The 13,765-nt window shown below is 44.8% G+C and overlaps 1 protein-coding gene across 1 annotated transcript; it reads right to left on the bottom strand.

Moving 5' to 3' along the window:
* Positions 1–1,250: 1,250 nt before the first annotated feature.
* Positions 1,251–4,969, bottom strand: LOC147614984 (uncharacterized). The gene has a single exon (XM_086780014.1). It carries the CDS (start codon positions 4,967–4,969, stop codon positions 1,433–1,435), a length of 3,537 nt encoding a protein of 1,178 aa, XP_086636140.1. The 3' UTR covers positions 1,251–1,432.
* Between the last annotated feature and the right edge of the window lie 8,796 nt (positions 4,970–13,765).

Raw genomic sequence — 13,765 nt, 5'->3', positions numbered from 1 at the left:
GATCTTACATGTGGTGAACTGAGGATATCACTAAAGATGTACCACACAAGAAGAGGGAACATAAACATGTTGTATAGCTTGCTATGGAATAGTTCCTTGCATGGCAAGAAGAATCACAAGCAACACAAGTATAAGATCTTGAAGCTTAGTTTGTAGTTGGCCAAGGACAAGGATAATGTTCGATCACCATGGTGGAGATATATAAAAGCTAGTACACCAAACTTCATCACTCTTAAAATAGTCAAAGAGTCAATTCGAAAGAGAAATACGAAAATAAGTATTGTGAAGAAAATTCACAAACTCACTTAGAAAACAAACCAAATAGTAATACACCTTATCCTTCTCAAAGTCATCCATATATATTCACAAGGCATATTGTTTCATCTCCTTTTAAACTTGGATAACCAATATTCTTCCAAAAGGGTAATTGCCACAAGAATTGGAGTTGAGGACTTATGCAACAAAGTATAACTCCACTATAGAATGTTTCAATATTATTCTATAGAACACTTTGAACCCCCTATACAATCGCTTCCTTTCACATCATTTACTAAACAAATCATGCTATGCTCTGATATCATCTAACAAGATTGAGAATGTGAGGCAACAAAGCATACCCCTTAAGGGTAGATTTTACTCCTTGTTTTTCCAAGAGACGCCTCTCATAGTAGTAAAGCAAAAGTGTAAACGTGCAACATAAACATTCACAGTCTATGTAACTAGAAAGTTGTAAATAATTGTAAACTCATTGACTGATTAAATGGAAGGAAAATTTGAATATTACCTTCTAGCATAGTCTCGTCATTTTTCTCCTTGATGAGTTGTTGTGTAGAGGGTATAGATGAAGGATTATTTTAAGACATGTCAAAATCTCTTCAATGAAGTCTTGATCCTTCTTAAATTTTTGTAGTCATCATTAATTATAATAATCGATTACTAAATATTGATATTAGTTTCATATTGATTTAGTATGAGTATTTAGTTAAATATTAAATTAAAGATTGATTTAGTGCTAGTTAGTTAAACTAATTAGTAAATTGAATTAGTATTAATATTTAATTTAAAAACTAATAAGTAAATCTAATTAGTATTTAAGCCCCTTAAAGATTAGTCACTTTACCTAAATATTAGATTTTCAGTTCACAAGATGTTGCCCTCTTTTTTCGCTACATCATCATTCTTTTGTAGAATTTTACTCCTTATTTCTATTCTCATATTACATTAAGCATTCTTACATGCAATGGCCATTTAGAAGAACACATAGCGTATGTAGAATGTTGCCCTCTCTTTCTCTCTACATCGATCATTTATTTAAATAGAATTTTAGTGCTTACTTCTATTCTCATATTGCATTAAGCATTCTTACATGTAATGGCCATTAAGAAGAGCAGAGGCCGGTTGTATTATTTTTCTTAGTCAATGTAGGGGCTACTCATGCGGAAGGTGATGGAGCCATTGCGGGCTCGGCGCCAAGCATGGGCGATGTGTGGCATGGAGCCTTGGCGGGTGGCCTGGATTCTCGGAAGTTCAAGAGTGCCGAGGGTGAGGCTGAGGGAGGGAGCATGATGGTCGTGTGCGAGTGTCGGCCGATAGAAGATGTCGACGTCGGAGGAAGAGCCGCTGGCCGTGGGAAGCTGAGTGCCGGTGATGGAGCCATTGCGTGGTGGGCGCCAAGCTTGGGAGATGTGTGGCATGGAGCCTTGGAGGGTGGCCTGGACCCTCGGAAGTGCAAGAGCGGTGAGGGTGAGGGAGGCAAAATGATGGTCGTTGGAGAGTTTTGGATAGTCGAAGATGGCGACGTCGGAGGAAGAGCCGCTGGTGGGAAGCTGAGTGTCGGTGATGTTGCTGGCGACGAAATTGAAGGACCAGCTGCAGGTGATATGGAGTCATCAGCTGGCGGACTGGCAGGTGAGGCTAGAGGTGTTGGAGATTCTAAAGTGGAAGGGGAGGGTGATTGAACGGGAGGTAGGGAGGTAGGGGATAGTTGATGATCTTCTGAGAGGGGTGACGGTGTTGGAGGTAGATGCGTCTGTGAAAAGCCCACATTGACCTGATTTGTTGGTGCTTCAGCTAGCGAGGGAGAAGGAGAAGGAGAGGGAGAAAGCTGCAGGATGGGACTTGATGGTAATGGAACTCCAGCTGCTGGTTGATTGGCAGCTATAAGCGGGGTTGGTGTGGGCGAGGGAAGGGTGGTGTCCGTGTTAGGAGGCTGAGAAGGAGCTTGGGAAGGGGACAATGTTGGTGACATTGGAAGGAGTGCAGGAGGGGCTAAGGGAGCTGGAGTGGGTATGTGCAGGCCCTCACGGCTCGTCGGGGGTTCAGCACGAGAGGACAACGGAGAGAGAGGGGCCGGAGAGCTGTTGAAACCAGCTGGGACGGGGGTAGACGATGGAGAGGTGGATGGTGACGAAATTCCAGTTGGCTGATTAGCATCTAGTGGGGTTGGTGTGGGTGGTAATGTGGGCGGGTGAAGCGTGGTGGCCGTGTCGGGAGGCTGAGAAGGAGCTTGGGAAGGGGAAAATGTTGGCGACACAGGATGGAGCGTGGGGGCAGAGGTGGGTGCCGAGTTAGGCGCAGGTGATGTCGCTAGCGATGAAACTGAAGGGCCAGCTGCAGGTGATAAAGAGTCGTCACCTTGTGGAGTTGCAGGTGAGGCTGCAGGTGCTGGAGATTTTAAAGTGGAGGGAGAGGGTGATTGAACGGGCGGCGGTGAGGCCGTGGGTGCTCGTTGATGAGCTTTTCGATGGGCTGACGGCGGTGACGGAGGTCGATGCATTGGTGAAAAGCCTAGGTTGACGTGTTTCGTCGAGGGCGCTTCAGCTGACGAGCGCGAACGAGAAGGTGAGGTAGAGGGAGGAAGCTGCCCGACGGGACCTTGTACTGAAGAGGTGGATGGTGACGGAACTCCAGCTGCTTGATTGGAATCTAGTGGGGCTGGTGTGGGCGGGTGAAGGTTGATGGCTGGAATATTGGCATCTACTGGGGCGGGTGTGGGCGGCAATATGGGTGCGTGAAGGGTGGTGGCCGTGTCAGGAGCGTGGGGAAGAGCTTGGGAAGGGGACAATGTTGGCGACACGGGAAGGAGTGTGGGGGCAGAGGCGGGTGCCGAGTTGGCAGGAGCGGGTACTTGTACCTCATGATCGGTCGGGGGCTGAGCCGGCGAGGTCAATGGAAAGGGAGGGGATAGTGAAGGAGAATCGCTGAAACCACGGGTGGACGATGGAGAGGTTGACGGTGATGGAACTGGAGCAGGATGATTGGCGTATAATGGGGCTGGCGTGGGCGGGTGAAGGGTGGTGGCCGTGTCGGGAGGCTGGGAAAGAGCTTGGGAAGGTGACATTGCCGGCGACACGGCGCGTAGTGTGGGGGCAGAGGCGGGTGCCGAGTTGGCAGGAGCGGACACTTGAACCTCATGATCTGTCGGGGGCTGAGCCACCGAGGTGAATGGAGAGGGAGGGAGTACAGTAGGAGAGTTGCCGAAACCAGCTTGGACGGGGGTGAACGGTGATGGAACTGCAGCAGGATGATTGGCATCTAGCGGGGCTGGTGTGGGCGGCACTGTTGGTGGGAGTTGGGAAAGAGCTTGTGAAGGGGACAATGCCGGCGACACGGGAAGTACTCCGGGGGCTGAGGCAAGTGCCGAGTTGGGCACGTGGACCTCATGATCCGTCGGGGCCTCAGCGGGTGAGGCCAACGCCGGATAAACAGGGAGTCCAGTGGGAGAGCTGCCGAAACCAGCTTGCACGGGGGTGAACGGTGATGGAACTGCAACAGGATGATTGGCATCTAGCGGGGCTGGTGTGGGCGGCATTGTTGGTGGGGGAAGGGTGGTGGCGGTGTTGGGAGGTTGGGAAAGAGCTTGCGATGGGGGCAAGGCCGGCGACACGGGAAGTAGTGCGGGGGCTGAGGCAAGTGCCGGGTTGGCAAGAGCGGGTACGTGCACCTCATGATCCGTCGGGGCCTCAGAGGGTGTGGCCAACGCCGGAGAGACAGGGAGTCCGGTAGGAGAGCTGCTGAAACCAGCTTGCGCGGGGGTGAACGGTGATGGAACTGGAGCAGGATGATTGGCATCTAGCGGGGCTGGTGTGGGCGGCAATGTTGCTGGGGGAAGGGTGATGGCCGTGTTGGGAGGTTTGGAAAGAGTTTGCGAAGGGGACAATGCCGGCGACACGGGAATGAGTGTGGCAGGAGCGCGTACGTTGACCTCATGATCCGTCGGCGCCTCAGCGGGTGAGGCCAACGCCGGAGAGACAGGGAGTCTGGTGGGAGAGCTGCCGAAACCAGCATGCACGGGGGTGAAAGGTGATGGAACTGTAGCAGGATGATTGGCATCTAGCGGGGCTGGTGTGGGCGGCAATGTTGGTGGGGGAAAGGTGGTGGCCATGTTGCGAGGTTGGGAAGGAGTTTCCGAAGGGGACATTGCCGGCGACACGGGAAATAGTGAGGGGGCTGAGGCAAGTGCCGGGTTGGCAGGAGCGGGTTCGTGGACCTCGTGATCCGTCGGGGCCTCAGCGGGTGAGGCCAACGCCGGAGAGACAGGGAATCCGGTGGGAGAGCTACCGTGCACGGATGGAACTGCAGCAGGATGATTGGCATCTAGCGGGGCTGGTGTGGGTGGCACTGTTGGTGGGGGAAGGGTGGTGGCCGTGTTGGGAGGTTGAGAGAGAGATTGCGAAGGGGGCAATGCCGGTGATACGGGAAGTAGTGCGGGGGCTGAGGCAAGTGCCGGGTTGGCAGGAGCGGGTACGAGGACCTCATGATCCATAGGGGCCGCAACGGGTGAGGCCAGCGCGGGAGATACAGGGAGTCCGGTGGGAGAGCTGCCGAAACCAGCTTGCACGGGGCTGAACGGTGATGGAACTGCAGCAGGATGATTGGCATCTAGCGGGGCTGGTGTGGGCGGCACTGTTGGTGGGGGGGAGGTGGTGGCTGTGTTGGGAGGTTGGGAAGGAGTTTGCAAAGGGGACATTGCCGGCGACACGGGAAATAGTGAGGGGGCTGAGGCAAGTGCTGGATTGGCAGGAGCGGGCACGTGGACCTCATGATCCGTCGGGGCCTGAACGGGTGAGGTCAACGGAGAGACAGGGAGTCCGGTGGGAGAGCTGCTGAAACCAGTTTGGACGGGAGAGGGAACTGCTGCGGCTGATGGGGCTTGAGGTGACGTGATGGTGGAGGCGGGGATGGAGGGCTGCGAGGGGGGTTCGGACGGTGACAAAGCGGGCGATGTGGTCAAAAATGCGGGGGCCTTCGCAGGCGCGGAGCCTATGGTTGACGGCGGGCTGACAGGCGTAGTACGGGAGGGGCTGCTGACGCCCAGCTCGGGCGGGGGTGCTGATGCTGTTGATGGCGGCTGCATGAGCGAAGGTGGAGAAACTGCTTGTGCCGGTGACGGGACGTTGACTGTAGAGACTCCAGAGGGCACAGGGGCTATTGCCGGGGCGGAAGGCGGTGGTGGCAGCAGTGATGAGTGCAGCGGGGGCGAGGTCCGGAGGGCGGGAGGAGGAGGAGGTGGGCAAGGGGCCGGATGATCACCTGCGCCTTGGTGGGCAGCGTGGCGGCCACGGGTCCAATCTGGTGCGGAAGGCCCTTGGCGGCCACGGGTCCAATCTGGTGCGGAAGGCCCTTGGCGGCGATGACTTACATAGGGCGGAGAACCTGCAGGCCACTCATAGGAGTGTATAGGCTGCAGGTGGCGAGAGCCTTGGCACACATGAGGAGCTACGACAAGCAGAACGGCCAGAAGCAATGGAAGGACGGCCATCTGTGTGTGTGTGTGTGTGAGACTTCTGCCCTGAGGGATCCTTTTATAGTTGGCGATGGGCATGCCCCTCCGAGCAGCAGCCGCATGACCTCCAAGCTGAAGGCTGCTACCTATCCTTCCGGACTCACGACAACGACGCCCACTCACCTCTCGCATTTGACTGGCCACGGTTACTTACCAAAGGCCCCGAGGCAGGTAGCGCTTTTGTCAAATAAACCAATGATATAGACTTTGAAAAAACACGCCTTGCCTCTTCATGTCAAAGGCTTTCAAGTTCTCAAAATGAACCAAAATCTTAGGCAAATTTTGATATGATTGTCTCCACTACTCAAAATTTCGGTGTTCCTTTATTTCTTCATGGCTCCTTGTATATACTCTCTCTCTCTCTCTCTCTCTCTCTCTCTCTCCTCTTTTGGAGTCATAGAGCCATCATGTTGCGCTTACTAGTATAATGTACTTGCTTCTTTTTCTATCACTCTACAGGAACTTCACTTTTTTGTTTGCCTTGAGTTTGTGTAGCATTGTGAAATACCTAGTACAATTTGTCACCATTAAGGTAGATATGATGTAATGTCATGATGTAGATCCATAATGATCCTTCGTGTTACGCTAGTCTTGGTTCATGGCAATACCATGGAATCATACTCATGTTTCACGTAGGTTTATACTCATAATCTTGCTTTTATGATTATGAGATGCATGGAATCGTAGATAAAGTGGTGCTAAGGCACCAAATCTTGATAAGTGATGTTACATTTGAACATGCATTATAAAGTGAAAGGCCATTTACTTGTAAATTTTGAAAACATGTGAGATCCTTTTGAATGAACTTAAAGAAGGATTAGCATAATCTATTGATTCTTTCAAAAAACTTTGCAAAATATCATTTATTGTAATGTAGAAGGATGCAAGAATGTTGCATCCTTGCATCAACCCCATTGTATGTTTCTATCAAGGCAAACTAGGAAGGTATTAAAATGATTTCAAAAAGTAAAAATATATAACACTTCTCACTCACAATTTACTATATATAAAATAGAAATAGTGGCACGATTCTTCATTCATCCAAATATATAACCCTTCTCACTAACAATTTACTACACATTAAATAGAAATAGTGGCACGATTCTTCATTCATCCAACTTTGTAGAAAGTAGTAGTAAAAAATGCCTCAAAAGTACTAACATCAAGAGATTAAATTTGAAAATAGTGATTGTTGAAAATGGAAACCTCAAAACATCAAAGGAATTTTTTCTTTGTTTTTTAGCTCTATATCTCTACATGATTTATGGAATTAGGTTTCACCAAGATCTTTGTCAAATAAATAAATGATGAGTACACTTTGAAAAGACAACCCCTTCCATAAGCCTTTAAGTATGGTTTTAGTATAGACGTTGAATTTTTGACATGTAAACTTCTCAAACCATGTTTGTGCATGTTTTTGGTATAGATCTTCTTATAGACCTTGAATTTTTGACATGTAAACTTCTCAAACCATGTTTGTACATGTTTCTGGCATAGATCTTCTTATACACCTTGATTTTTTTACATTCAAAGTTCTCAAAGCACGAACAAAGGCTTAGATAATTGTTATTATGGTTATCTCAAAGCATGAACAAAGGCTTAGATAATTGTTAATATGGTTATCTCAAAGCATGAACAAAGGCTTAGATAATTGTTAATATGGTTATATAAATCCACAACTAAATTAAGGTCAAGAATTCTTTGATTCCCCTCATGGTTTCTTAAAAGTTTACTTCTCTCTCTCTCTCTCTCTCTCTCTCTCTCTCTCTCTCTCTCAATCAATCAAAAGAGTTATTTTTTGAAAACAAATCCATTACCTCCCTATATTCATGTTAAGCTCACCCTCAACGTGTCGTGAGAAGTTGCCGATCCGTCGAGCTCAAGCTATAGGCTCAACCATAGCTGCTTATCATCACTGACGTCCTCCCACACTCGTTGTTGTCACACCGAGGTAGTTTGCTCTAACCAACGGGTGGTGCAACCTCTCACACAAAGATCGTGTGGGGTCTCCCGCGGAAGACGATCATGTTAGTAGCCTAATCACTCAAGCAACAAGGAGAGAAGAAGCAAGAGAGAACAAGTGATTACTAGCACTAATCACTCCCAAACCCTAAGCACACCACACACATGCTAGATTAGAGTTGCAAGAGAGAGGGAGAGAGAGAACACTCCACTTCTATTGCACAAATGAGAGAATGAGTTACAAACAAGAGAAATTGTCTTTTATAGTTCCAAGCCTTTTTTGACCAGGCCGTCCAAGAGCAAGTGACCCGAGGCGCCCAAAACATAGTTACAAGGCTTTTCTCTATGGTTAGGCCAACTGACCAAGATCCTCTTGTCTATCCTTTGAATCAAATATAGTTCCTACACCCATTACATAAGTGTGCGGACATAGTTGTTCGCAGGAATGCGTTGACCAACATGTGGTTAACATACTCCCCTTCCTAAAGTCGATCACATCCTCATGATCAATAAGAGGTTAGCAAGGCATGCTAGGAAGTGTCGCACTTGGTTGGTTCTCCTGTCTCTCCAAAAATGAGAAGAGGTGGGGGAGTTAGTTGTTGAAATATACAAGTGAATAGGGTGTGCGCAGGAACAAGCCCTTGGTTAGAGGCTGTAAAAGAGGATGTGTAAATGTGAAAGAACCCGTGAAAAGGTGAGAAGAATCTACTGGGAGAGAATAAAGGGTAGCATGAGAAGATTTAGGAAGTGTGGAGATATTCTGGGAAAAGTGAAGAGGTGGAGAGAATCAAGCAAAAGAGGTGGAGATATTCTCGGAGAGGTGGAGTGAATCAAGGAGAAATCAGTGGGATTTGATGCTTGGATGTAAACACTATAAATTGAGGCATTGGCCTAATGAGAATTTGCTGGTTTTTGATTATCCATGCCTACATTAAGCTATTTGTTAATTACTCACTAATTACATCTTAATTATTTACTAAATCACTTTGTTAATGATGTTGATTCTAGTATTTGATCCACCATAGCTCATCACATTGCTCTAATTTCAACATTAGTAAGATGGAAAGAAGTTAGTGGAGTACTAATAATTAAGTATCCAGCTAGTCTGATGGGCTCTTATGAAATTGCTTTCTTGTATGTACCTAGTAGTACTCTTTATTTTATTTTTTAGTGTTTTTCTTATTTGTCGTCTTTACAAGTGGGACAACCTCTTTAGAGAAGTTAGAGTACCTAAATGAGTTAGAGTAGCAATTGGTGAGGGGACAATTTCGGAGGTACAAGAAGGCAAGGCGCATGGAAATTGCTTGCGCTCCAAGATGCTGTATGTTGATGGCAATGTTACTTGAAGCTCTAGAATCTTTGTCAAGACACCATAATGGGTATCTTGGATTTTGTGGGTGTTGAGGTATCGGGTTGCAGTGTTCTCTCTTTTTCTTTTTGTGGGTTGTCTTCTTTCGTCATTGTAGCTTATGGAACTAGGATCCTGTGTTGATAGGAGTGGTAATCTCAATGGAGAGGATCTAGAGATGTTAAGTCAAAGAAGAATTTTCGGGGTAGGATGGAATATGCATATTAAAAGCACCATTATTCAGGTAAAGCGGGGATAATTAAGAAGATCCAAGCAATGGGTCGTACCATTGACCAGGTTTGCGCCCACCATGATCCCCCATTCAGAGATGTACCTAGATGATTGTCGATGATGAAGCTTTGTGTGTTGTGTGCGCATAGGACAGAGAGAACCCTATAAGAACTGCAGGTGTTGTGCATGAGCGAGGGAAAAAGATGTGCCCGTGGTCCTAATCACCCAGAGATGCTTTTTGTAAGATGTGCCCGTGGTCCTAATCACCCAGAGATGCTTTTTCTTTTTTCTCTTTTTTTTTGGGTCCACATGTGGGTGAGTCCTTACATGTACTTATTAGTCAGCACCCCTAAAGAGGGTTTTGTACTGAGTAGCCCATTTGGCTAGATTTGTGATCTTACTCCTTGAGTTTATCTTTGAGTGGTTGGATAAGCCCATATATTTGTAGCACTGGGTTGTTGCAAGATCAAGATGTCCATGCTAGACTAGAACAATGCTTGGAGAGAAAATTTGGGGGGGCAAGGTACTTCAAATGAGACCAAGCAACTAAAAGAAAATACACATGCACTCAAATTAACCCAATATAACTTAAATTAATATAAATTAGTCTTATTAATCAAAATTAATCAAAAATATGATGAAATGATTAAAAAATGATCTTTCCATACTTAGAGTGATCCAAATTTTTTTCCATAGATGCACCATTACAAGTACACTAGTCCCTATAGGTTTTAGATGATTTACAAGTACACTAGTCCCTATAGGTTTTAGATAATTTACAAGTACACTAGTCCCTATAGGTTTTAGATGATTTAAATTTCATTAATTAGAGAATGAGCATAAGGATGAATTTCTCGCATTGGACACGGAAGTGACAGAAAACTTCATAGAGGCCCCAGAAGCAATGTCCTTATGCTTTAAAAAAGCCAAGGAGAATGAAGCTTCTCTTCCTTCAGAGGAAGAATTTCAAGCCCTTCAGCAGGATATGGGCATTTCTGAGTTTAGCAAGGAACTTCCTGAACTTGACCAAGAAAACGAAGAGGACTCCATCAACCTTTGGGATGTAGCCAAGCTGGAGGAGGATGAGAACCAGAAGGTAAATTATTGCTTAAGTTTATGTGGTTTAATTCTAATTGCTTTAGTTTGTCTGGTTTAATTCTTATTGCTTCAGTCTGTTTGAATTATTTCTTACTTTAGTTTGTTCTCTCCTGGTTCTTTGTCAATGCAGATAGAGCTTGACGTTGCTTGCCGATGGATTTCTTGGACGAGGTGGTGCTGGTCGTGCAAGATGCCGCTCTTGCACACTACGTCTCTTCTATCGACAAAAATATATTTATTATATATCATAGCAAGTACTCCAAGGTTGCAGAGATTCCACTCCTTACACTAAAAGCCATATCTAGGTATACAGGGTATGCATTTATACCTTATAATATACATAAAGTCATGCTTATAGAGAAGTGTGTTGCCATCCATATCTTTGGATACGACCTTGGTTTTTGGCTTTCTCGAGTAGGTTATTTCCTATGTTATTCAAGCTATGCCCTAGGTGCAGGAGTGGAGGATGTAAAGTCACTCAAGGGCTATAGTCGTAAGAGGTTTTTGCGTTATAGAGGAAAAATGCCTACCGAAGAGGGGGAGCAAGAAGAGAAGAGAAGAGGGGGAGCAAGAAGAGAAGAGATTCAAGAGCAATTAGCTCTTTTTGTTGTAAAAATTTTCACTAATAAATCTTCAATATAATGGAATGGTGGAATTATTTTTTATTTTCAAGTCAAAAAGCTTTACAACTTTCTTCTAAATGTTGTCTACTTCCTAAGTCAAAAATGTTTACTTTATTCAAAATACTTTCAACTTCAAAGTGTTGTTTCTACTTCCAAATTCTTCCTATGCGTCTTCATGAAGATCTCCATGCTGCATGACGTACTGGTCCTGTGCCAGCTTTCCACTTTAGTGATCTTCTTTGTTTGGCATTATTTCGTGCTGCCCTTGTTAGATTACTCATACGTGCCCTTTCCATGGATAATTTTCACCCAAAAGTGTATCTGTAAAACCAATTAAACATCTCCTTGAGGTAATTTATACAAGTCTTCCCTCCTCCATGCCGGGTGTTTTTAAAATATACTCCTCTAGCTTGATAGTGAGATTTCTCCATTCCTTGTGTGCTCCACATGTCCAGAGAACCATACTCATTCATGAAGTATGCACTATGAGCATAAAGAATGTGCTGCATTAAAACTAAGACAGAGTCAGTAGTTATTCATACTCATTTCTTAATATCCAAGAGGAAGGAGCAAATGTGTTTACCATGTAGTGCATGATGTTGGCTTCACCCCATGTATCAACCATGGACTTTGTAAAATTAGAATGCTCGTCTTGAAATTTTTGTCGCTCCTCTGTGGTTGTCTTGATTTTGGTCAAAAGTTTCACCATCTTATTGAAGTCTGACCAAACCTTCTCATGTAGAATTACAAGGCTTGAATTGGTGCAGTCAAATATTGTACATTTGCATAAATCCTTCCACAAGTTCCAAGGCTTGGTTGAGTCCTTTGCATTTTCTGGCTTCTCCAAAAAATGTCTTTCTTTATTTCCACTCATGGACACTTGTTGTGCAACCTCATGATTCATGCCAGAGGTCTTTTTGTTAACAGTAATTTGCACATTGCCACCATGGCGCCCAATTTAGTTGAGTAGTTGCTCTTCTTTATGAAGAGCTTCTTCTTGTCATTCTTTACCTTGCATGGTAAATGCATAATCTATGTGACACTTGAGCAAACGGTCAAACACACACATGAATGCATGTAGTGTACAGAAGTGGACATTCTTCAGTTCAAATGGAATTATAGGATTCCATTCTGGGTCTCTCAAATGCCTGTTTGGCACAGCTAGCATGTTGGCAGACAAGACACCTCCAACCCAATTGCCAACATCATCGTCCATGGGGTCGTGTTCAATATCTTGATTCTCAAGCATCCTCTTCTTTCCCAACTTTTGTACCATTCTCATGCACCACGGACAAGGATTTGGGGTGTTAGCATCTTCTAGACACCCAAGCAAGCACTTTATTGTCTTTAGGTCACCCCCAAAATGCTAATCTACTATATAAGTACCCTTACCCTCTACCTCAAGTTTTTCCCCCTGAATCTGTGCTTTGATGATAGTGGTAATCTAGGGTATCCTATGAAACATCCAAGCGAGAACTTCATATGTCTCTTTTGGTACTTCAAATGCTCCAAGCCACCATATCTCTTTCTTAGATTGGACACTATATGAGGGAAAGTCTAGCTTGCAAATCCTCTCCCTATCAAGAGTTTGGTTGATCTCAGTATTCCCCTCAAATGTGTCTTCACTGAGAAAAGACGACAACTCTGAACTTTTTGCATATGCCATAGCCTCATTTATGTGTGTGATACTCATTCACTCTATCCTCTTTCCTTTCACAATCTGATACTCATCCATTTTCAACACAAAGCTAACTTTGTCACCTTGCATGACAAACAAAATTAAATAAGCTTTGATTTTTCATAGACTTTTTCAACTACTTTGCAAGAGATATAAAAGTTACTTATAATTATTAGGTAATCCATAGAATAAGATCATAACTTTCTGAAGACGTTTTAGATCAACAAATATATTGTTGAACTCATTGTAAGGAACCACAATATTACCATTGTTGCCTCACTTTTTCCCCCAAGCTCTAATGGTCAGCACATCATTGACGCAGTAGTACTCTCCAATCTTACATGTTGCACATCTTCATTGCATGTCTTCTTTGCTAATCTTAATATTCTCGGGGCAGGAAAAATATTTCGTGTGATGCCTTGTTTGCAAAGTGTATCTTACAGTAATTGATAGAGAGCCTGGCATCCTTTTGTGCTTATTCCCACTTCATCGCATACATTTTGAACTTCCTCAATGCCTAAAATTTTTGTTATATCTTTCATTATCTCATTTGCAAGTATCTGTCGTACCTTCTTATAGCATGGATCTCGAACTATGGAAAGAATGTCATGTTTTCTCACGCAACTACGTAACATATCTCCAATATCTTGAGGACCATTATCACCACACCCATCTTTAAGAAAGGTCATATAATGAACTAACAAAGATTACTTATAGAGCAGCAATATTATATAATGAATGAACAGTTATGAAAAAAATCAAATAATAGATACACTCTAATAACTTATAACCAAAAAGATGAATAGAAAACAAACCTTGCTGCATGAATTCTTTGCTTGAGAGCACCACCACCAATTGCAAGTGTTTGAATGTTGTTCATTGTCCTCTTTCGCTCTCTGGCTCCCATAGGTGTGCTCTTCATCCGATTGTATCTTGTAACTTCAGGATTTGGTCCTCTTTCACTTTGCCCTCTCTCTGTAGCTGTAAAATATTATTCTGTGCAATTTTGAGAGCTTGTTGCACACTACTCAAAGTGACTT

The sequence above is a fragment of the Cibotium barometz genome, chromosome 41 (assembly GCF_041138505.1).
Source record: "Cibotium barometz isolate CiBa-2024 chromosome 41, ASM4113850v1, whole genome shotgun sequence".
NCBI classification, from domain to species: Eukaryota; Viridiplantae; Streptophyta; class Polypodiopsida; order Cyatheales; family Cibotiaceae; genus Cibotium; species Cibotium barometz.
Note: the sequence above shows the minus strand (reverse complement) of the source record. Positions and strands in the feature narration are given on the sequence as shown.

What these genes read in the sequence shown, in the direction of transcription:
- LOC147614984 (XM_086780014.1), bottom strand. Translation starts at nt 4,969, where the DNA reads ATGTCCCCTTTGCAAACTCCTTCCCAACCTCCCAACACAGCCACCACC.